The sequence below is a fragment of the Miniopterus schreibersii genome, assembly GCF_964146895.1.
Source record: "Miniopterus schreibersii genome assembly, chromosome: 3".
Taxonomy (NCBI): Eukaryota; Metazoa; Chordata; class Mammalia; order Chiroptera; family Miniopteridae; genus Miniopterus; species Miniopterus schreibersii.
In genome coordinates, this window is record NC_138103.1 from 105,311,040 (window position 1) to 105,334,022 (window position 22,983).

At 46.5% G+C, this 22,983-nt stretch overlaps 1 protein-coding gene across 1 annotated transcript in view; it reads left to right on the top strand.

Moving 5' to 3' along the window:
- Positions 1 to 20,332, top strand: part of RAB3C (RAB3C, member RAS oncogene family) — a 67,619-nt gene extending 47,287 nt beyond the window's left edge. Inside the window, exons 4-5 of the mRNA XM_081131924.1 lie at positions 9,782 to 9,906; positions 19,563 to 20,332. Of these exons, the coding sequence (XP_080988050.1) occupies positions 9,782 to 9,906; positions 19,563 to 19,753 (316 nt within the window). The 3' untranslated portion in view covers positions 19,754 to 20,332. The remainder of the gene's footprint in view (positions 1 to 9,781; positions 9,907 to 19,562) is intronic.
- Positions 20,333 to 22,983: the final 2,651 nt, after the last annotated feature.

Genomic DNA, 22,983 nt, shown 5'->3' on the forward strand with positions numbered 1-22,983 from the left:
TGGCTTTATTATAGCAAAGGGTACAAATCAGAACCAGCAAAAGGAAGAGATGCATATAGCACGATCTGGGAAGTTCCAGGTGGGAAGCTTCTGCCGTCCTCAGGGAGCCAGTGCCTTCCTGGCTCATTGATGTGGGACAGTGTGCAGAGTGTTGCTGACCAGGGAGTTCACCCAAGTTCTGATGCCCAGTTTTCATGGGACTTTACTACGTAGGTGTCACTGGTTGCATCATTGCCCACACGGTTGAACTCCTGAGAGGGTGGCCTAGTATTACAGGACTCAAAGTGCCAGCCATCTGATCACATAGTTGGTCTTCCTGGCATGGGAACCCTTCCTCCCATTCTGAGTCACCTCATTGGTATAAACTATCAAGTGATTAATCTCATTCGCATAAACTATCAGATGTGCTCTACGAGACCCACCATGAATAACAGACACTCCAGTCACTTGGGAAATATCAAGGGTTTAGAGGTTACCTGCCAGGAACTGGGGATAAAGACTGACCCGATTCTTTATTACACACTATTCATTTACTTATTCATAAATAATAAGCACATACTATTGTGCCAATCTTTCATGCACATTACAAAACACACAGAAAACTAGATGCTAAAAAAATGATGGATTGGATATAAATAGAGCTTCCAGTGTTGTATTGTATTGCATTCCTTATGGAAGACTGCTTTATAGACAATGTTCCTAAACAACCCCATTAGGAAACCCCAAAAGGCTGACGAAAGTGGTACTCTCCCACTACAGCGACACCCCTATAGTAACACCCATTAAAGCAACACCCACTACAGTGACACATCAGTGACAGTGACACTCCAGCTACAGTGACACACCAGCTACAGCAACACCAGCGGCTCCCCGGGCCCACCCACCATTCTTACTTCACCTCACTTCATCTCCCCCGCTTCCCACTTTTGCCCTTGTTGGCTTCCCAAATATTTAAATCAGTTTTATTGCCACTGAAGTGAAACATAGTGATAAGGCCAGTATGACAGGGTCATGTGGATACAGCCCTCATCAGAATGCAGATGTTAAGATGTCCACATACTCTTCTCTCTTCTTTTTATGAGCAAAAAGCGGAACCACCAATGTTCTTACCTCCTGTTCCATCCCAAACCCCATCTCTCAGCAAACACCTCCCTCCACCCGAATCCTCTGGATTGCACTGGACTTGACCCTAAACATGACATTTTTGATAGATCTGTTGCCTGGCTTTCAAGGAATTAAGTGTAGTTTAGCTGTGGCCCCGGCCCAGCACTTCCTAATTGCATATCAAACATTTAAGCAATGTGGAAAAAGTGGATGCTCTGCTAGAGTTGAAATTATTTTCTTATCTTTCTGTTCTTCATAAGCTGATAACTTTAAAAACGTATATTAATATGGTAATTTATGTAAATCTTTGTCTTCACAGTTTATATTCCCTAGGTGGATCCTTTCTAAATTGCTAAAGCACAGAATTTTACATCCTATGACCTTGTGATATGTTTTGAAAAGTACCAAAATTGACTTAATTTATGTAGCTAGATAGAACAGCTTATTTTAGGAAAAATTTCCGTAAGCCAGAGGGAAAAGCTGCCTTTAGAAAAAGTTCTCTTGATTTCAAACCAATGGAGACAGGGAACCAGGGAGGGGAAGAGAAAGGCTGGAAGAAGGGGTCTGCGTTCTTGGCTGGGTTGTTGGTTGAAGCTCCGTTCTGAGAGGGCGAGAGGCGGCCAGCTGTCCGAGGCTGGTGGTAGCTGTGAGGCTTCAGAAACCCTTACCTAACACCCTCGCCTCAGCGTGAGACTAATCCAGCACACAGATTGTGTAACCTGGGAAATTCCACAGTATCCTCTCAGCCTCATGTGCCTGTGCTTAAAATATGGAAAGAATTCCTGCTGACCAGGTGGTTGTGAGGAGCAGAGGAGAACATCTAGAGTACCCGGCATTCTGTAGATGCTGAAGGACCCGGTCCTATCCTTGGGCATAGGTCGGACAGTAGTTCTCCATCCAGGTGGCACATTAGCTTCACCTGATGTCTTTTAAGGCCCATCATCCTCTGCTCAACTCAGTCCCAAGGTCTGCCACTGGGACCCCAACATCAGGACTAAAAACATCCCCCCATTTGACCCTGATGAGATGTTGCTCTGAGACATGAGAGCTTTAACCACAGCAATGTTTAGTCACATGTGACTGGAACTGGACTCTCATGTACTAATAACAACATTCTGGGGAAACCCATAAACATATCTTATAGAGCTTCTTGACCTTTTGGGTATTTAGATTTTGCAGTCTGATTTTTTATCAACCACCCTCTACAACCAGTCTATTAAAACTGACAACTCTGTCCCCTGTATTTTACTCTGGACTGGATCTTGGTGTTACAGAGTTTGCCAGTTTTTTCAGAAATCCTGTGGTTCAGGTAGAGACACAGCATGTATATGTCTGGACCAGCAGGATTCAGGTCCCAAGTCCTGGTTCCAGCAGTGAGGACAGGAGCTGCCTCTGAGCCAGCTGCTTTCTGAGGCCAGAGCTCCCCCCAGGCTTCCTCCAGGGTGAGAAGCAGGCCCGAACCCCTGCATTGGATCAGGTGGTTCCCCTGGAAGGGGCAGAGATGCAGGGATAATATTTACCATCTGAGTGCTTCTGTAAAGGCTCCCAGGACCCCCGCTGTCTTATTGATGGAGGTGGGTGAGTGTATCGTCAAACAGTCACCTGTCACACGGCCCAGGGGCCATGCTGGTGTTTCCAGCTCAGTTCCAGGCAGCAGCAGTAGCAGCAGCAGCAGCACCTAGAACTCACTTGAAATGAGACAGTGGGTGTGAATTACATCTCATGGTTGTCTCGCTCTCTCTGAGGCAACTTCTGAATTTGTAGGACAGGAAGGTCAAACTTATAGGACTTTCAGATAAGATTCAATTAAACCAACAGGGTTGTTTATTTGTTTGTTTTCTGTTTTATGAGTCCAGGGGTTTTGCGTGGCAGTTGCTGTGAAAGGTGCCACAATGGACCATGTCCTGCTTCCCCATTCTCTGGGTCTCTCAGGAAAAATAGACGCCTAGGCCCTGGTCACCAGGCCAGTGTTGCAGAATAAGTCTTGGTCCCTGGGTTGCCTGAGTTGCTTGTGTGGCAGCCCCCAGTCCTTGCCTTCCCTGGTCCCTTTCATGTGTGGGGCTTGCGTGCCAGCCATCTGACTCCCTGCCCACCCTCCCAGGCCTGCTGTTTGGGAAGTGGATGGGGCGTAAGGATCACCCCAGACCATGGGCCATTACTCAGATGTATGGGATTCTTGCTGCCTCTCATGTCCCATCAGAATGAGGGGTCTGGTCCTTAGTGCAGATCTCTGGTCCTCCTTTGAAGTGCCCCTCAGACACCTCCACTCTGTGACACTGTGGGTAGTGTCCTCACTGAGGCAGCCACGGGAGGCGTTCCGTGAATGTTAGTCATCTGTCTCCTCCTGTCCTGGTCAGTCATGTGCTCCCTGGGGGCTCCCTGGCCCTGTCATAAGCACTTACCCATCTGCCTTATGTGACCCTTGTTTACTTGTTAATTTCTCTACCAGGCTATAGAGGTTCTGACAATTGAATAAGAATTGATTTAACCCTCTATTACCCAGGAGCTCTCCAAGAACCTTACAGTTAGTAGGCACTCGATGCTCAATAGGTGGATGAAGGAAGGTAAAAACAAATGGTCCCAGCCGACCGCTGCCTACAGCTTTTCCTTCTACAGGGTTTTCTCCCATCTAAGTAGCTCCTATTAGCTGATTGCTTCAGTATTTTCCAGGGACTAATTAATCAGATAAATCAATTCACAGAATGCATAAGTTGATGATTGATTTGCTGGGGTAGAGGGAGTATTTGTACTTTAGAAGGAGAGTTTTATATCCCCAAACTGATCTCTAGTTTCCAAAGGATTTATGATGAATATTAAATACAGTCTTTTTGTTCCTTGTTGAGGCTGAAGGAAAAAACAGGCAAACAAACAACTGAACAAAAACAGCCTCTCATTCCGGGCGGCACCACCGTCCTGTGGCATTGTGGGCAGCGCACTGCCCGGTCCTGCTCACCTTTGCAGGGAGCTCTGTGACCTGCAGGAATTAGTGAAAGTGGAGACGTCACAGAAAGCAGAGTATGTGAGCCGTGTTCAGCACTTACCTGGGAATCGGGAAGCGCCGACTTCCCGAGAGTCGGAGGGGCATCGCACACGTGCACACACGTAGCTGTCCTTATGATATTTCAGGAGAACTACATGTTGTAGCTCGAGCTTAAGAGTAAGGACTTTGATTTACAACTTCTCATTAGCAGCCCTACAGTACCCGTGTGGGTCTGTACCATCCTGCATGGTGATGAGCTCATCCATAGCGTGCGTGTTTGACAGCTGGAATGGAGAGCGGTGTTTGTCTCACGTCACCTCTGCAGCCACAGAGGGAATGCACACAACCGTCCTGAAATCAGGAACCTCACGTGTATCTTCCTGAGGTAGGAAGGTGTTTCACAAATATACTTACAGAGTCTCAGGAGATTCCAAAACTGTAACACTCTACAAATGTGAAGAGATTTATTATTTTAATAATTACTGTTGGTGTTTATTTCACTGATTCCTGTTTCTGAATCAGAAGAATGCTTGGTTGGTTCCTCGAGCATGATGGTTGATTTGCCAAAGAGGAGATACCAAAACTAGCAAGAAGACAGTGCGGACTGAACTGAAGCCGTAGACCTGAGCTGCTTCACTCTCCTGACAGCCTGAGTCCTCTCCACCCTTAGAGTGGATGTGCTGAGTGGACATAGCTCTCCTGGCTGCAGCACCCACCACAAGACCCTCCATGTGTTTCTGTCATTGTTTCTGACCAAATCTGCTTTTCATGAGATTGCCAGGCATCAATACACACGATAGTAGCTGGAGGATCCTAAGTGGAACTTATAGTGGGTTTGCCAGATGCAGCAAATGATAGTATAAACTGTTGAGTTAAATTTGAGTTTTAGATAAATACTGAACACATCTTTAGTATAAGCATTCCCAGGCTGTACATGGGACTTACTTAAAGTAAGAAATTATTTAATGTTTTTTGAAATGCAAGCCTAACTTGGCATCCTGTGTTTATCTGGTAACATATTCTTTAGAGATCCATAGACAGCCTGAGTGTCATATGAGATAAAACACTTACATTCTAACATCTTTCTACTAAACTTCCCCCTCACTGCTCCCTGCCACCTGTCTCTCCCATTTTTCTGGAGATCACAGCTGGCAACCAAAAGCATCTATTATTTAGTCAAAATATTTGTTGTTTGTGGCAAAAGCGTAAGAGCTTCCAAAGGCTGAGGTGGGAAATTTCCACACAGGAAACAGCATAACATGAGAATATTGGTGCCCATCCCATGGCATCTGACCCGCTACTTCTGTGTTATTTTGTGGGTGTATTTTATCATCATGTTGTTTAGGCATCCTTTCTGTTCATCCATAGAATCTTAAAATCTTTATCTTGGGAAAACATAAAGTAAAACCCTTGGTCCTGTCCAAACACACTCAGCCCCAACAGAGGGGACTTCAAGTTGTGGGTTGTTGATAGCTCCAAACAGGGTACTCAGCCTCTGATGTTGGCCTGCACCAGAAACCTTCCAAAAACAGAAGTTAAATCACATGGAAAATATCCTATACATTAAAATCACATTCCTTGAAAATAAATGTGGTTTAGAAAAGTAGAATGTGTGGACAATGAGCTGCTGCCACTCCTTAGTGATAATTATAATTTCTTTTTCTAGGCCATTTCTGTGTAATTTAATTATTTACTTCACAGAATAATATTATTAGAAAATTAAGATAGTGATTCGTAGCATGTCCTGCCTGGTGGGAGCAGGGTGTTGAACTGAGGGTCACACTTACCACATGGGTGACTCCTTGGCGAGGGCTGTGCCGTACAGCAGGCTCTTAGGTGTCCCCTCCTGCTAATGGATTATTAAATCACTTTCTCAGCCAGGGTGGAAGGGAAGCCACTGTCTATAACCCGGAGATGATATTGGCAGGGAAGCTGACTAATCAGTGGGACAGCTTGGAATTGAGCTCGTTCAGCTTACAGGACACAAAGATAAATATAGTCCTCAGGGCGCCATGCAAGGCAGAGCCTGGCTCAGGCCTCCCTGGACATGCCTACTTCTCTCCTCAGGTGTTTCCTATGTTGAGGCGTTTCCCAGTCAGGTGAGCAGCACCAGGTGACTGAAATGAAGCAGGCAGTTGGGGTTTGAGGTCCATCCGTTGATCCCCTGATCCTTGGCCCTCCCACAGCACCTTCTCCCAGCATCCCCAGGGCCCAATTTTTCTGCTTTGGCCATGATTTAATTGTTCTAAGTTGTAGTAATTTTAAAAAGCCCTCTAAAGGTTAAGAGAGATTGAATAAATATAAATGATAAATTATTGAAAACGTAATGGCAGGGCCAGTCTTACCTGGGGAGCGGTAGCAGGCTGGGGAACCCTCCCAGCTCTGAGGCCTGCTGAGCAGTTGAGACGTTGGAGGGAATGAGGGACTGGATGCCCCGAGAGATGAGCTTCCGAAACGAACAAGCCGTGCGGAGACCTGTGCCCTGCACGGGGCGAGGAAGAGCCACTCACATGGTCCCTGCAGCCTTGTCCCCGCGTGTGGCCCGGTTAGAGCCTCCGAGGCCACAGCTTTTCTTGTCCCCTGAGGTACATCTTGTCCACTGGGTTTTAGAAAATTGTGACCACCTAGAATCCATTCTCTGCGACAACAGGCTGAATCCACCGGAAGTTATTTATACCCAGAACAAGGGAGAAGGGATAGGAGCTGAAGTTATTTTATTCTGTGCCGAGTTCAGTCATCTGTGTGCAAAATATGAGAAATCCTTTTCCTCTCCTGCTACCTCATAATATAAAACAAAAACCAAAACACCCTCTATGTGTGTGTGTGTGTGTTTGTATTTATTTATTTAGAGAGAGGAAAAAATATAGAAAATATATAAGTATATAGAGAGGAGGATGTTATTTTTTATTTTTGTTGTTAGCTAAATGACAACAGATTTTTAATAAGTATGACCTGGTACTGGTAAGGTCTGGGTTAATTGCCGTTTGCTGAGTAACCATGGTGACCAGCGTACTGCTTCTGGTTCCATTAATCTTGTTGAGTTTAACAGAAAACCCCAAAGGTTCCTCTGCAGTGATTCAGACTAAGTCATCTGTTCGCATGCACATTATTTGGTGGCAGCCACTTTTTTAAAATGTGTGTCTCTAACCAACAAAGAAATAAGGCAGTCCCTGATGAGGAGATTAAAACCCATTCCCCAAATAAGGGAGATTTTTACAAAATACAGCAAATGACCAAAGCAGAAATACATAGAAATATCACATGAAAGGAGGACTTTTTCATAGTCCTAACAGCCACACCTTTCACTCCCATCACCTGTGTAAGGCCTCAATCTCAGGATGACTGAGACAAAACTGGAGATTCTGTAATGAAAAAAGTTCATTATTATTTAGATTATAGGGATCAAGCAGGATGAGTTGAGCTGGATTTGAGAGGAAGAACTGCCTAGTCTGGGACTGATAACTTGTCTATTTGTAAAGAGATGCTTGCAAGTTAGAACCCACACCTGCCCCAGATGAAGTGTGGGCACCTGTTACAGATGAAGGTGCTGAGGCTGAGGAATGGAGCGACGTCCACCCTCACTGTGTGCTAGAGCTTCTTAGGAGCTGGCTGAGAACATCTTCATAACATTTACAGGCAGTGAGGGGGCAGGAGCACGTGCATATGTGTGAAATCTGTCCCAGGAGCCCAAGACCAAAGGCCATATGATGAGTCTAACGGCAGCAGCAAACCCCCCAGGAACTTGGTGGAAGAGTTAAGTGTATGTATCAGGGGCGGTGGGGGGTTTGCTGAGGTCAGCAGAGCGCTGACTGAGAAAGCTCAGGAAGCCCATCATTTACATTTGCGCCCACCCCTTCCTCACACACCATGACCCTCCTGTGACTCCGGTCGGGCTGCGAGTCCAGCTGTGGGCCGAGACGGAGGGCTCTCTCTGCGGCCGTTCCAGGAACAAGCCAGGCCTTGGTTTACCAGATGCAGGAGCAGAGGAATAACTTAAAAATTTCCTGAGGAAATCCAGCTCAGTTCCTGTAAAAGACCCTATGTTAGCACTTGAGACTTAAGGTTTATCCATGTGTAGGATATGTTTACACCTTAATTCACTGTGAATTCATCATTTTTCATAGACTCCACACAAAAGAAGAGGTGGAAGTGAAGCATAGTTTTGAATGTCGGCCTCACGGCTCCTGGCTTATGGGAATATACTGAATCTCACTGTTGCTAAGGGAACACATTGTTAACTCAGGTACCAGAATCAGGACACTCATGTCCCAGATGCTTCTGATGAAATATGGTGCCTCTCTGAGGTGGAACCAAGGTTGTATTTCACCAGATGTTTTCATCTCATCTGAAAGCTTGTGCTTGGTTCAGGGGTTATCCTGAAATCAAGCCCCACCTGCCTCCCGGCAATTTCCTCTGTCAGAGGGAGAACCAGCAACACGTGACACTAAAGCTCTCCAGCTGGTTGGAGCTGTCTGCTTTGCTTCTCTTTGCACGTTGAGAACAGCTCATCGCTGTTTTCTGTTTAATGATCTGGAAGGATCTGAAACGTGCTGGGAAGCACATTCCCAAGCTTCTCCTCACACTTTACTGATCTTTTCATTAAACTTTATCATGCATTTAGCTTTTCAACATTTCTGTCTCTCTCCTGACCACTCAGTGAGAGGTATGTCTCTGCCACCTGAGAACATTGTCCTCAAACAAGAGCATGGCCAATACAAAGGGAGGGTGAGAGTCGGCCTCCTGTTGGCTTCCTGTCAGCTTCCTGGTGACACAAGTGCCCTAGGAAGCTGGAGAAACTCACTGTCCACTTCAGTAAGTAGTGCAGGTCCCTATGAGAGCCCAGGCTATAGCGTGTGCAGCTGGCTTTGTTTCCAGACCTGCCTCTTATAGTCAAGTGATCATGGACAAATTATTTAACCTCTCTCTGCCTCAATCACTTCACCTGTAAAATGGGGATGGTAATAGTATCTCCCTGAGTTATTCTAAGGACTAAATTAATGTAACATATATGAGTGATTGGAATAGTACCTGCAAGTATTAACTATTATAATTTTTATCTAAGTTAAAATCGAAAGTTGGTCCCATGTGTCATGTTCACACTGGACATTTATTCTGACCTCTAGTTGCCCTGTCTATAGTAAGTTAAACCCCCAGCCCCTTGTCCTGTAGTTGTGATATTAATCAACCTGGCATTCTTCTCTTAAAAATATAAGACCATGACTGTATTTGCTCTTATAATTTATTTAAAAAATCACTAGTACTTCCACGTTTTCTGGGCCCAATTGACAGCTTTTTCAGTCATTACTGTAACAAGGAAAACTATGTTTCTGTGTGATGGACTGTTGAGGGACCAACCATCCTTGATTTCCTGGAACCAAGGGGTTTCTCTGGACATGGGACTTTTCTCCTAAAACAGACCATCTGGGCAAGCTAGGATGAGGGGGAAGGAAGGGGCAGCAGTGGTATCATCTCGTCAAATATGGAAGAATTCTTAACACAGCACCATTGGAACTTTCATTTTTGACTCATAAAATCATGAGCACTTGATGGGTGGAATTTTACTGAACTGCTAATTAATTACAAATTGGAGCACCTTTTGCTGTGGTCACCATGGGCGGGACATATTTCCCCGCCTTCATTCTGTGCCGCTCCACTTTCCTCAGTTCACTCTTTTTGTGCCTCTTTTTTTCCTTTCAGGTCCACTCAGATCAAAACGTACTCTTGGGACAATGCCCAGGTGATCCTGGTTGGGAACAAATGTGACATGGAAGACGAGCGTGTCGTCTCCTCGGAGAGAGGCCAGCGTTTGGGAGAACAGCTTGGTAAGCAGCCGACTGAGGAGAGGGAGAGCTGCGTGACTGCAGGTGACGCGGCCCAGAGACCAGCTACCTGGTAGGAGGGGCTCGGCGAGCAGGTGGTCAGCCCCACGCCGAACCCACGCTCTCCTGTGGGGACTGGGTTTCCTCCCACACTCTGGCATCGGGAAGATCCAGGGACAATTACAGAAGCAAAATAGGCTGCCAGAGCCCCGACCCAGTTCAAGGCATGCGGACCCTTGTTCTGTGGGGCAGGGTGCGCTTGCCTGCTACTTACTTGGGTCTTCTCTCCACACGGAGTTTACGTTGAACAAGCGGTTTATCGTATTGTGTGGTTGGTGCTGTTCTCGCGTCTCGATCGGAGGAGGAAGTGCACAGAATAGGTCACACTGCAGATCCTGGGTCGGGGGCACTCCATGCAGGCCTGTTACTTCACAGGTCTCTTGAGACTGAATCTCCTCGTTTCTTTAGAATGAGCATCACAACCTGCGCCTCCTTTACCCAGTCCATACAGATAAGACAGACAGGACAAGAGGCAGGCATGAGAGCTTTAGAAGTGACAAAGCCATTTCAAATGCAAAACAGTGTATCTGAAGAGAAATGCTGGGCGTGAGGGTGGAGTTTCCAGGCACAGGAGGGAATCATTGACTTCATAACTTAAGGCATTTTTACTGAGCACCTACTGTACGCCCTGCATTGTGTTAAATATCACAGGGGATACAAAACATGTCTTCCACAGTCCCCAGGCTCAGGTTGCTTTCGCTGAAGTGGGGGGACTGGAGTTATACACAAGAAAGCAGAAATCACAGGAGAACAAGAACTGGATAATGAGGGGTGGCAACCTAGGAGCTGGGTGCCACGAGGGGAGCAACGGGAGGGAGGCAGAGCCGGGGAGAGGTTCCAGAAAGTGTGGGAGTGGAGAGGGGCAGGAGGCAGGTAAGAGCAATGCAGGTGGACACCTGGAGGGAAACATGTGAAATGAGCAGAACAGGCAGGAGAGATGAGCGAGGCGAGGAAACAGAGATCATGTGCATTAAATGGCAGGATAAGACTTGCACAGCCCCTGAAGGAGAGCAGAGTGTGTACAAGGAGTACAGAGAGGAGAGGGAGCCTTGTGAATCAGGGGCACAGCGCAGCGAGGCCATCGAGAGGCTGAGAGCAGGGAGCAGAAAAGTTGGAACCCAGTGTGATGACAGGGCGTAGAGCCTGGACTTGGGGAACATTCAGCCCTCGAGCAGAGGAGCTGGAATAATAATCCTTCCTCTCCCCTCCCCTCCCGTTCCCCCTCCCCTCCCTCCCCCCCTTCTGTGGACAGTAGAGGATACTGAAGTTCTTAGCAGGGAAGAGCTCTGGCTTTCCAACCTGATTGACCTGGATCCACCATACGAAACGCACTCCATCTGGCGACTGAGTACATCATACACAGTGAGAAAGAGAGTGAAACAAATGTTTACAAAACACACTTATTCTTACGAGATGAGGTTCAATGCGATATTCTCTACCCGGCTCTTTCTTCTTTAAATGATGGTCTTAACCCAGTAAGGGGCCTCAGGCTCTAATTTGGAAAACACTGTCTGGAGGGACAAGCCTGTCTCAGTGGTCATGGTGGGAATACACTGGCACAGTCCTGTCCGAGAGCTTAACCTTCTCCTCATGAGGTGAAGCTCGTAGGCTGAAGGCCGTCACGCTGCACCAGGAGTCCTCAGAGCTGCCCGTAGTCACACAGCTGTTGTCTGGCCTCTGGCTGCCCTGGAGCCTTTATCGTCTGGTTCATAGGGCCTCTCCCGATTCTATCAGTGTGACAAGAGTCTTCAAAAGTATCTAAAAAACTTGGCAGTCTTTTCTTAGTCTTCTTAGTGCCTTAGGAAGTTAGGGATGGAGAATAGTGAATCCCCCAAAAAGAGAAAGGAAACTTGGTGAGGGTGTCAGGAGGCTTCCTGAGACAGCATCTTCTCTCCCTGTGTTTTCCTGACTAGTCAGAGGGAGGCCACACTGCGGAAGAAACGTCTACACAGGTGTAAATATAAACCTGAAAATTGTTTGGGTCAAAGAATTTTAGATCAGTACAAAAGACCCAGGAAACCAGCTATGTATTTACCACTGTAACACATTACCTGGGCACTGAGCAGATGGGGTTATGGGGGAACAATGGGAAGGCACCCAGAGGTGAGTTTCCTTCCAACCCCACTGCCTGGCTCAGAACCTGACTCTTCCATGCAGGGCAGAGACAAGGAAAGTTGCTGAATTTGAGAGGCATAAATGTTTAAGTTTTCCCGGTGGTTCCTAATTGATTTTTTCTCTATTCAATAGAAGCCAGTCGTTGTCATGGCAACTGACACGCTCATTCTTAGAGGGTCATTTACCCCATTAATGTGGCTTGTTCTCCGCATAGGACGCATGCTTCCACAAATAGCCAGGAGAGAGCTCTCATAGGAAAAGGTACACCCTCAGCCTAAGTTAAGGCTTCAAAGGACTTTGCTGTATTTTTCTGAATGGCTGGTAAAACCATGATACCCAGATGATACCCTGTTGAGAGTATCATCACATACACAAGAGGTCAGGAGCTGTTTTTAAGTGTCATCACCATATCTTGGCAGGTGGCTCAAAATTACTGCTTGATGACTTCGTTATGATCAATTCTTAGTCAATTGTTATCCACATACAGCATTTGCTCATCCTGATAACGGTGCTCGATGGACCCGAGTTGTAACTGAGCTTTTGAAATTCTCCTATGGCAGCTGCTTTTGCCAATCTGATTTAATTCACCAAAAACATTTACTAGGTGTTTTCATTGTGTCAGGTACTGGGAATACAGTGACCAAAAACCCTGCCTTCCAGGAACAAACACTGTAGTGCCAGGGTCAGGCTATTCAGTGGTCCTCTTTACCCGAGGGAAATATGTGCCAAGACCCCCAGTAGATGCCTGAAACAGCAGATAGTACCAAACCCTGTATATACATGATTTTTCCTACACATACAACATAAGTATGGTAAAGTTTAGTTTATAAATTAGACACAGCAAGAGATTTAACAACAACTAATAATAACAGAGCAATTATAACAATATAGCGTGATAAATGTTATGTGAATGTGGTCTCTCTCTCTCTCTCAAGATATCTTATAGTACTGGACTCGCCCTTCTTGTTGTGATGACATGAGATAATAACCTGCCAAACCTACCCCTGAGTCTGGGTAAACATCCTTAACTGCACTTCCATAGAGGCTCAGTGGGGACCTTGCTGGACCCCCACACAGGCTCAGTGCTGTCTAACACACCTGATGCTGTTGGTTCTGATCCCTCTTCCAATTATGCATCTTCCACCCACAAGCTGGATGCCGTCTCCATCTCAGCCAAGCACTCATCAGACACCATGGCCATAACTTTTGCTGTTTGAGGTGTGACAGCAAAAGTAGCACAGATTTCATTTTCCTTTACAATTTCACAGATTTATTCTCACTGTAGATCTTAGCAGCTTTAGCATGCTAGAATTTTTTTGTTTGTTTCCTTATTAAGTCAAGAACGTTTACCTTTTAAAGGAAGCACTTTACAGCTTCTCTATCATATCCAAATTTCTGGCATCAGCACTCCTGCACTTTGGGGCCGTTATTATTAAGTAAATAACTGTTACTTGAGCACAACCTCAAGACCACTGCGATACCCTGAGAGAGGATGTGATGACTGAGGCAGCCACTCAGTGACTAAGGGGTGGGGAGTGTGCAAAGCCTGGAGACGGCAGAGAAAGGGATGAGTCACATCCCAGGTGGGACAGTCAGACGGTGAGAGATTTCATCACACTGCTGAGAACAAAGAGCAGTTTAAAAAACTTATGAATGTTCACTTCTGGAATTTTTCACTTAATATTTTCACACCCCAGTTGGCCACTGGTAATTGAAACCATGGAAAATGAAACAATATAGGCAGTGAGCATTTTTCCAGCCTTCCCTCTGATGGCCGCTTTGTTGCGTTGGGCTCTGCCAGGCACACCCTCCTGGCTGAACTGCGCTTGGTGCCCATTCTCCTCCCTCTCCAGCCGGAGCTTCTGTGTGCTGGGGGGGGGGGGGGGGGGGCGGGGGGGCGGGGCGCCTCCTCTCTCTACTCTGAAACTTTGGCTTTTCCTCCTTGGCCCACCACTCTCCTCTCTGCACTCACCTTGGGTGTTCTCATCTACTTCCGAGGTTTGAACTCTACCTACAGAACAATCATAGCCAAATCCTGTCCTAGCCCCGAGCTCTCACTCCAGTATCAGGCTCCTCTGTCCACCTGCCAGCTGTGCAGATTCAGGTGGTCCTCTGACCATCGGCAGCAAAATTAACTCAGTTTTTTTTCAAGTTTGTATTCATCAAACCAACTCATCAGAGTTTCTGAAGTTGAAGCCCGGAGTCTACATTTTTTACAAACAACCTTCTGATTTTTATACAACAATAAATATTTACAACACTGACTAAGATAGTGAGGATGGGAATGTTTGGAGATGGTAGGGAGTTGCCCCAGAGCTGAACTTCATCCTGTAGCTGGTATTATTTTTCTCGTGCATGCTTTTATTTTTATTTTTAATATTTTTATTGCCCGGCCAGGTATGACTCAGCGGTTGAACGTTGACCTAGGATCCAGGTGATCGGGGTTTGATTCCCGGTCAGGGCACATTCCTGGTTGCGGGCTTGATCAATGACTCTCTCATCATTGCTGTTTCTCTCTCTCCCTCTCCTTTCCTCTCTCTGAAATCAATATATATTTTAATAAAATTTTTAAATAAAAAAATATTTTTATTGATTTCAGAGAGAGGAAGGGGGAGGGAGAGAGAGAAACAGCAATGATGAGAAAGTCACTGATTGGCTGCCTCCTGCACGGCCCCCACTGTGGATAGAGCCCCCAGCCTGGACATGTGCCCTGACCGGGAATCGAACCACAGTCCCCTGGATCATAGGTTGGTGCTCAACCACTTAGCCATGCCTGTCGGGCTTGTACACACTTTTAATATTTACTATAGATGCATGTACCTCTAACAATATATAGCAATGCTTTAGATATTCATTTTATATCAAATTTACAACATAGTAGTAGTTTATATATGTATAACTTCATAAGTGAAGGTTTAAATGCAAAACGGTTAAATATTAAATGAGAAAAAAAATTAGGAGCAATCATTAAAGATATAAACTTTCCTAAAATAGAAATAATTTAAGTGGGAGTAAGAACAGAGAGAGGGCTTGGTGGAGGGGACGGATTGTAGATGGAAGATGCTTGAACCACTTTTACAGGCTCTGAACTGGCAGCAAGTTTAGACTCTGACGTTTCCCCCAAATCTAGTCAGAAACACAATGGCAGCAGAGAAACTAAAACTGCTCCTAGGAAGAAGTGATTGTTTTTTAGGGATTATCTGTAAGGATCTGGCATTGGAAGGTGTATAATCTGCATTAATGTTCCCTCCTAAAGCAAATAGACATGAGTCCCTGAGCCTCTCTGTTGAAACATGGTCGTGATGTCATGAGCGTCAAAGGCTGGACCCCAGGCCCACCCTCCACTCTCCCCCGCATCCAGCACAGGCCCTGGGAGGGTTTCTGACCGTTGAAAACTGTTCCTATGTGGTCAGCTCTCCCAGCTATAAAGTTTTCCTCTCTCCGTTTGCCATTTAATGGCTTTTGTGTTTTGCTGATTCACCTGAAAATATTTATTAAACACCTATAATGTTATTAGGGAATCATAAAATATGCATTGTCCCCCTCACGGACCTTAATCTGTGGTCTCTCAGAAACACAACAAAATGTCAGGAATATGTAAATTAAGCAGGGCTGGGAAACATCAAACCAGGTGGAAGCTGGCGGAGGAGTTTCCTGGCGCTCTGCAGGTTTCACTGCTTCTGTTAGGAAGGACACAACAGCGATATACTGAGGGAACCGTTTGTCTCTCAGATGAAGGTGGTACAGTTAGAAATATAATTACTTCCCAAAAGGTCTAATGAGTCAGGGAAAGCAGATCCATCCTGGCAAATGGAGGGAGTTAGGACTCTGTGGGACATTTCTGTCCACTGAGGACAAGAGCTTGGGCACATGGATGCACAGAAGTGAAGGGACGTGCTCTCCTCTCTCTCGAGACAAGATGCCCTTCTCTGTGTAGCTTCCCTTTTCCCAGTGTGAACAGAGATGTGTGTGCAGACACGTACAGGCACAAAAAGCACTGACCCTTTTTACCTGTTTTATGGCAGAGAAACGGGAGGGACAGAGACCCATCAGCTGGGTAGAGAATGCCCCCATGCCGTGGGCCAGCTAGACGAGCCAGAAATCTGAAATTTTTCCCCAACTTTACTGAGATATAACTGATTTTTAAAATGTTGGTTCAAAATAAAATGTTTAAAGCCTGGGGACCCACAGCAGGGTTGGGAAAGGGAAAGAATGAGGGACGGTGCCCCCACAGGACACTTACATGAGCAGAGCGGCAGGGACTCGTGCTGAGTCTTCACCTGACAGGAGGCACTTTTGGCTGGAATGGGCGATAGGGGCTGTGAGCACATGTCTGGAAGGGGTTTGCTAGGGGAGTCATAGGTGGGACGTGACTGACAGGCTGTGGGGCTTGGGTTCTGTTCAGCTGAGTCAGAGGAATCGTTTCACGGGCAGGTTCCAGGAGCAAGCAGGTGGCTTCTTTCCTCTGTGTTCTGAATCCAAGCCTTTCCCTCATAATGAGGACTCAGGGGGCAGGCCAGGGAGAAAATCCCGTCTACCTAGCCTAAGTTTTGTCAAGGTCTTGGAATGACCCTTGCATCATTTCAAAATCCTGACAAGGCAGAAGCCCCATCTGTCATTCCTGGCTAAGGACAAGCACTCCTACTAGAAAACTTGACCGTTTTTTAGCAATGTGAAACTTTGGCTGAGCTCCTGCTCTTCTCTGTCCCTTTGGTCTGTTTTCTGTGTCCCTTCATCAGGCAATGGAGCCTCCACAGGCCTATGGAGCCCTCCTCCCAGAGTCCGTCTGCAGGCTCAGGCCCAGCGTGCTGCCGGATTAGCGTCCTGCGGCTCAACAGCCCTGAGTTCTGGCCCCACATCACCCCTGGCAGCAGAACAGCCTTTCCTCGCTGCTCTGGTGCATCAACCAAAGGGAAGGTGGCGACAGGGGCTGCAGGTTGAATCTGGAGGTCGGAGGTCTTCTCCTGCAGCAGTTTGGGAATAAACACCTGAGGACAGGTCACAGGTTTTTGACAATTAGAGGTGGAGATGGACTTGTGCATATGGGCTTAGTAGCTGCTCTCTTTCTGTACAAGAAAGGGCAGTGAGGGTTTTCCCGGAGTTGTGATTATCACCCTTAATGCAGTGCAGTCTCAGGCAGAAGAGTCCCCTGTGAGCTGCTGTGACAGTTCAAGACTCTTCAGTCACCTGCCACCTCAGTAAGTGGCACCTTCAGCCTGAAGGTCCTGTTTGCCGCCCTGTGAGTATTGGTTTGAAAAGGCGCCAAACTGCCCTGAGACCTAGCACTCACCGGTGTTTCAGGGAACAAGAGAGCAGCGCCAGCGGGCCAAGCAGAGTGGGGCTCACATTGCTCACATTCCCCAGAATGTCCTCCCAGATGAGCAGCTGCTCTGCCACGTCCACTGAGACTAGAGCAAAACGATGGGTGGAAACACTGTCGGGAGGGCTGGTGTTGATCATGAGGAGACACTTTCTGACTGACAGAGTCCCCTGTCAATGAAATGGTTTCCCCAGTAGAGCATGAGGTTTCCTTTTGGAGAGACCTCTCATGGGAAACATACATTCTCATTCATTCAAGACAGTGATTCTTTTTTAAAACAAATAACCTTATTGAGATATAATTCACACACCATGCAGTTCACTCATTTAAAGTGTACAGTCTTACCCGGCCAGTGTGGCTTAATGGTTGAGTGTTGACCCATGAACCAAGAGGTCACCGGTTCGATTCCTGGTCAGGGCACCTACCTGGGTTGTGGGTTTGATCCCCAGTAAGGGGCGTGCAGGAGGTAGCCAAGCAATGTTTTTCTCTCATCGATGTTTCTTTCTATCCCTCTCCCTTCCTCTCTAAAATCAATTAAAAAATATTTAAAAAAACATAAAAAACGAAGTGTACAATTTCGTTCTTAGTATACTCACCTAGCTATGCAAGCTTTACCACAATAAATTTGTAGCATGTTTATCACCCCAGAAAGAAACCCCGTGTCCATTAGCATTCACTCCCCATTTTCCCCAATACCCTATTCCAGCTCTAGGTGACCACTAGTCTATTTTCTGTCTCTGTAGATTTGCCTGTTTGGGACATTTCATACCCACCACTGTTTCACAGGCCCTGGCTCTACTCAAGGTCCTTCCCCTCAAGTCCTGTCGTTGTTCACTTAGATGTTAATGACAGGATACATAGTAGCCAGTACAGTTCAAACTCAGAGGAGCCAACTGACTAAATACACAGTATTATCACCAAATTAGACACTTTGACTCATGAGAATTGGTTTTTCTCTACCCTTGAATACTATTTAAGAAAATAAATATCTCTGGGTTATCAAAGGGATTTTGATATGCATACAAAATGTCCTCTGCCCCGGGAGCTGGGATGAACTCATAGGATTTAATCTTACTGAGTCCATGTGGCTCTGAGATAGGGCCAGATGTACCCAGAGGATTTATAGGGTGTAAAATACAGACTGGATTAGGAAAGTATCTCTGTGTTCAGCCTTGTACGTCCTAAATCAATGTCCCCAAATGGACCAGAGCAATCCCTGGCTGGCCTGGTGGAGAGGTTGTCATAGCAACTGACTGGCAAGACCAGCCAGGGGAGTGTGAATGGAGTGATAGATTGTGTCCAGAGCAGCATACAAATCTCCCTCGGCCCAGGTGCAGTGACACAGCAGTAGAAGTGTGAAACTGTCCCTGCGTTTTCTTATACTTGTGATTCTGGAAGCTCATTTGAAATGTATCAAAGTGTCCTTCCCCAGATGTTGGTAAAAACAGTGCTGCTGATGGACGACAGGAGCTATGGAAAAATTACCACCAATAGATGCAAGGCTGTGCAAAAAGCCCTGGAGGGCTGCTAGGCTAACACCATGCAATCATTTCCTGCCCGAGGCCTGAGCAGCTTGAGGGAACTCCAGTGATGCGTTAGTGCCCCCTAGTGTCCGTTCAGATACTGGACCTTTACCAAAGCCACCCTCCACCCCACCCCTTCGTTGGCTACAGGGAAAGCTGGACCACGGTGGTGTCGATCCCCTTTGCAGCAGAATTTGCACAGGAAATCTAAGTTTCAATTTAAAGAAAAAAATTAATTATTTTGGTATAATCCAAAATGGGGGGGAAATGCCAAATAATATCAGTCTTAGAAAAGATTCCAGGAGGCTATGTGGTAGCCAGGGTTGGGGGAAAGGAAGGAAAGACAAATTCAGTGTTGAGGTTTCTTAATGTTGCCGTTACTAACTCTGGCCAAGGGATTATTTTAGCCTATTCAGCCATGCTGGTACCACGAATGAATTGATAGAGGGTAGAGAAACTAACACTTGAGCATCACTGAGTCCTAACGTTTGCTGAAGTGGCAGCTTGTGTCTGCCTCTGTCTCCCCGAACCAGACCCGCCATCCACCCCTGTTCCACCATCACCATTCAAACCACAACCCAGTCCCTTCAGAATCAGCAGAAAGCAAAATGATCAAGCTGTGCTTCCTGTGTCTCTTGTAGGGTTTGAGTTTTTTGAAACAAGTGCCAAGGACAACATTAACGTCAAGCAGACCTTTGAGCACCTCGTGGACATCATCTGCGACAAAATGTCCGAAGGTTTGGAGACCGATCAGGCTGCTGCCACAGCTGCGAAGCAGAGCACGAGGCTCATGGAAACCCCTCCCCCGCCGCAACCCAGCTGCGGCTGCTAACTTCTCACATGGGCAGCTCCAGGGCTTGTTCACCAACCAACAGCATTGATGAAAGGCCATCAGCCTGCATTTATCCTGCCTAAAGTCACTTGAGGGAAATCTTTGATGTCAATGGCTAGTCCATGCATTGAATTCTTGGGAGACTCCCTGTGTTGATATGTGGCAAACCCCTGATCTTAAATTCATGAGGACTCACGAACCACAAACATCTGGTATTTGCATGTGATGTGTTATTTGTCTTGTAGGGTCTTTATATTTCAGATTTCTTCTCAGAGTAAGCTACTGCTGGGACCTCAGACTATAATTTCACCACTGTTGACTTTTGTGCTGTGGGTTCGAGTTACACTTGTCGCTGGCGGGGATGATAACCAAGGAGTGTTTGTGGTGGGAGGGGCAGCAGGGAGATCTCAGGAGACCTTATCTGCTTTGCTCTTAATTGAAAATCAAGTGGACACAGTACTCATATTTTCTGAGTAACTTACCAGTTTTCTAGGCAGGTCACTGCACAGGGAATGTCTCTTTCGGTATTATTAATAACTGGGAAAACCACCATCTGTAAAGAAATAGAAATATCATGTTTAAGGCCCTTGCAAGTTTCCTCAAACACTGATATTTACCTTATTGGAACTAGGTTTAAACAATAATCTTAGTTTAGATGGTTAAATAAGGGTCACCCTGACCCAGGACTGCTCTTCCCACTCATGCTTCCTGACATTCTGGACATTGGAGGGTACTGACTGTCTGAGAGGATTCTGCTGAAGGTTATGCAATAGCTGTCTTGACCAATAAGGATGTGAGTAGCTGTAGAATTCCAATGCCTAAGCTCCCCCATCACTTTGCTAGCTAGCCCCCCATAACACGCACTAGCCGCCATAACACACACTAGCTCTCATAACACCCACTAGCCCGTTACATGCACTAGCCCTCATAACACGCACTAGCCCCCATAACACACACTAACCCCCATAACACCCACTAGCCCCTATTATACACACTGGCCCCCATAACACGTGCTAGCCCCCCATAACACACACTAGCCCCCATAACACACACTAGCCCCCATAACACACACTAGCCCCCGTAACACACACTAGCCCCCATAACATACACTGGCCCCCATAACACACTCTAGGCCCCATAACACATACTAGCCCCCATAAAACACACTAGCCCCCCATAACACACACTAACCCCCATAACATGCATAGCTCCTTAACACACTAGCCCCTCATAACTTGCACTAGCATCGTGACCTTCTGGAATCATCGCCAACCTGGAAAGCTCGCTAGAATCCCTCTTCCCATAGGGCACAGGCTCGCTCCCAGCCACTTCCTTTCTCACACATGCCCAAGTTTTATCTATTTAGAAGTTATGTAAACAGCATCTCAATGACTCCCAGTTTGGGAAAAAGACCATTTTCCTCCTAATCCTTTTCAGTCCAGTTGATCATGATTCTCAATCACATCCCCATCTGTAAGCCTTAAAACCTGCTTCAGTTACTCAGAGATTCCCGGAACTGAGAGCCAGGAGACACTGCAGGCTCCACCAGCAATGTGAGGGGAGGAAGGAAGCCAAACCTGTCAACATGGATTCTTCCCCAGACTTCCCGCCCTCCAGGTGTGAATAGCAAGCAGTCTCCGCAGCTACCCTAACTGCACTGGAGGGAACTGGTGTCACGTCACCGCCCAGCCTGTGGACAGCGAGACAGTAGGAAGGCGGCCAGCACCGTGTGGCAAATCAGGACAGCACGTGAGTGCTCGTATTAAAGATGCTTTTCCACTTTTCTAAAGTAGAGTCTTCCCAGAAAGTAAGGGTCGGTGCGAGTTTCTTAGGCAAGGCTGTTGACAGGGAAACATGCCTGCAGTCGGGGAGCAGGCCTGTGCTCTCAGTAAGTTAGAAGACGGAGGTGCAGGAAAGAGCGTCTGGGATGTTCTCAGCATGCTCACGCTATTTCCCCCACTTTGAGGCTAAGATACGCTAGTGGGTCGTACATTTTCACTTCAAGATCCACGAGGCAGGCCTAAGCTTATGAGGACAAGGAAATGCTAAATCTTTATTAGCTCGTCATGGGCAGCCAGCTTAAAAAATGCCAGGTTAAAAGTGAAGGGAAAGAGAAGGTGGGGACCAGAGCAGACATGTTTGCTGCCAAAGCCCGTTTGCACGATGCTGTAGTATTTTTATGCCCTGGACTAGATAGGGGCTGTGTTAAAAGTATAGCTGGTGAGGGAGCATCTACAAGGCACTAGGAGGTGAGGCCCGGAAGACATTCCTGTCCTCCCACAGCACCCCCATTCAAGGGCCTAAATACAGTGTTTCAGAAGGACCTGGACTAGTGTTATGTAAAATGGAAAACAAAATGAGAAAGGGTAGGGAAGTGGAAGGGGAGGGTTGGGTTTTGCTTTCTTGTAAACTTTTCCCTGAAGAACTGATCACCAGTGAAGTGAATTGGCCTGAGTACGAGAAGAATGGAGGCAGGAGCCCACAGACATGCTTCAAACGTGCCAAAGTCGGCTGCTTTGTGTCCATCACAGGATGATGATTAGACAACAGCCCTAGTGTCTTTGCCAAGGAACATTCAATAAACTCCATCTTCCAAACCTCCATGGGAATGGAGCCTTCCTAACTGATTGTCAGTTCCGTGTGAATTTCATCGAGTGAGACATTTCCAGGGAGGATTGTCACAGAGACACTGGTGTTTCTTCTGTAAAGCACATGGGAAGAGACAATATTCTCTGTTCCTGATCTCATCAAGAGACCCTGGTTTTAAAGTCAAATTTGGCAAAAAGGGAACCAGCCCGGGGTTAACTAAGTGAGCTTCTGTTTATTGGCATCAAGCTATATTACTTATAAATTATAACACTGTACTTCCAAGGGTTTTCAGCCTTTGGCCAATGTGTGCAGGCCCCCACACAAGCACAGATATGCACGCACACACATGCACACACATAGGACACCTCCTACGTTCTCCCCACCTGCCCACAGCTTTAATAACCACAGGTCGTTTTTACTAATGGCCTAACTAAACGTATAGTTAAAAGATCAAGACACTTTAAAATATATGCTTGTTAGTTTGTAAATGTTAGACATCCATTTTTATGTCTTTGATATAATTCAATTAGTGTTTCCACTGAATTTCTCTCCCTCTTGACCCCCATGCCCTCATTATTCCCTTCCTCCACAATTACTTTTAGAAACAAACCTTGATTGTTTTGAGTAAATGTTTCCAAGAG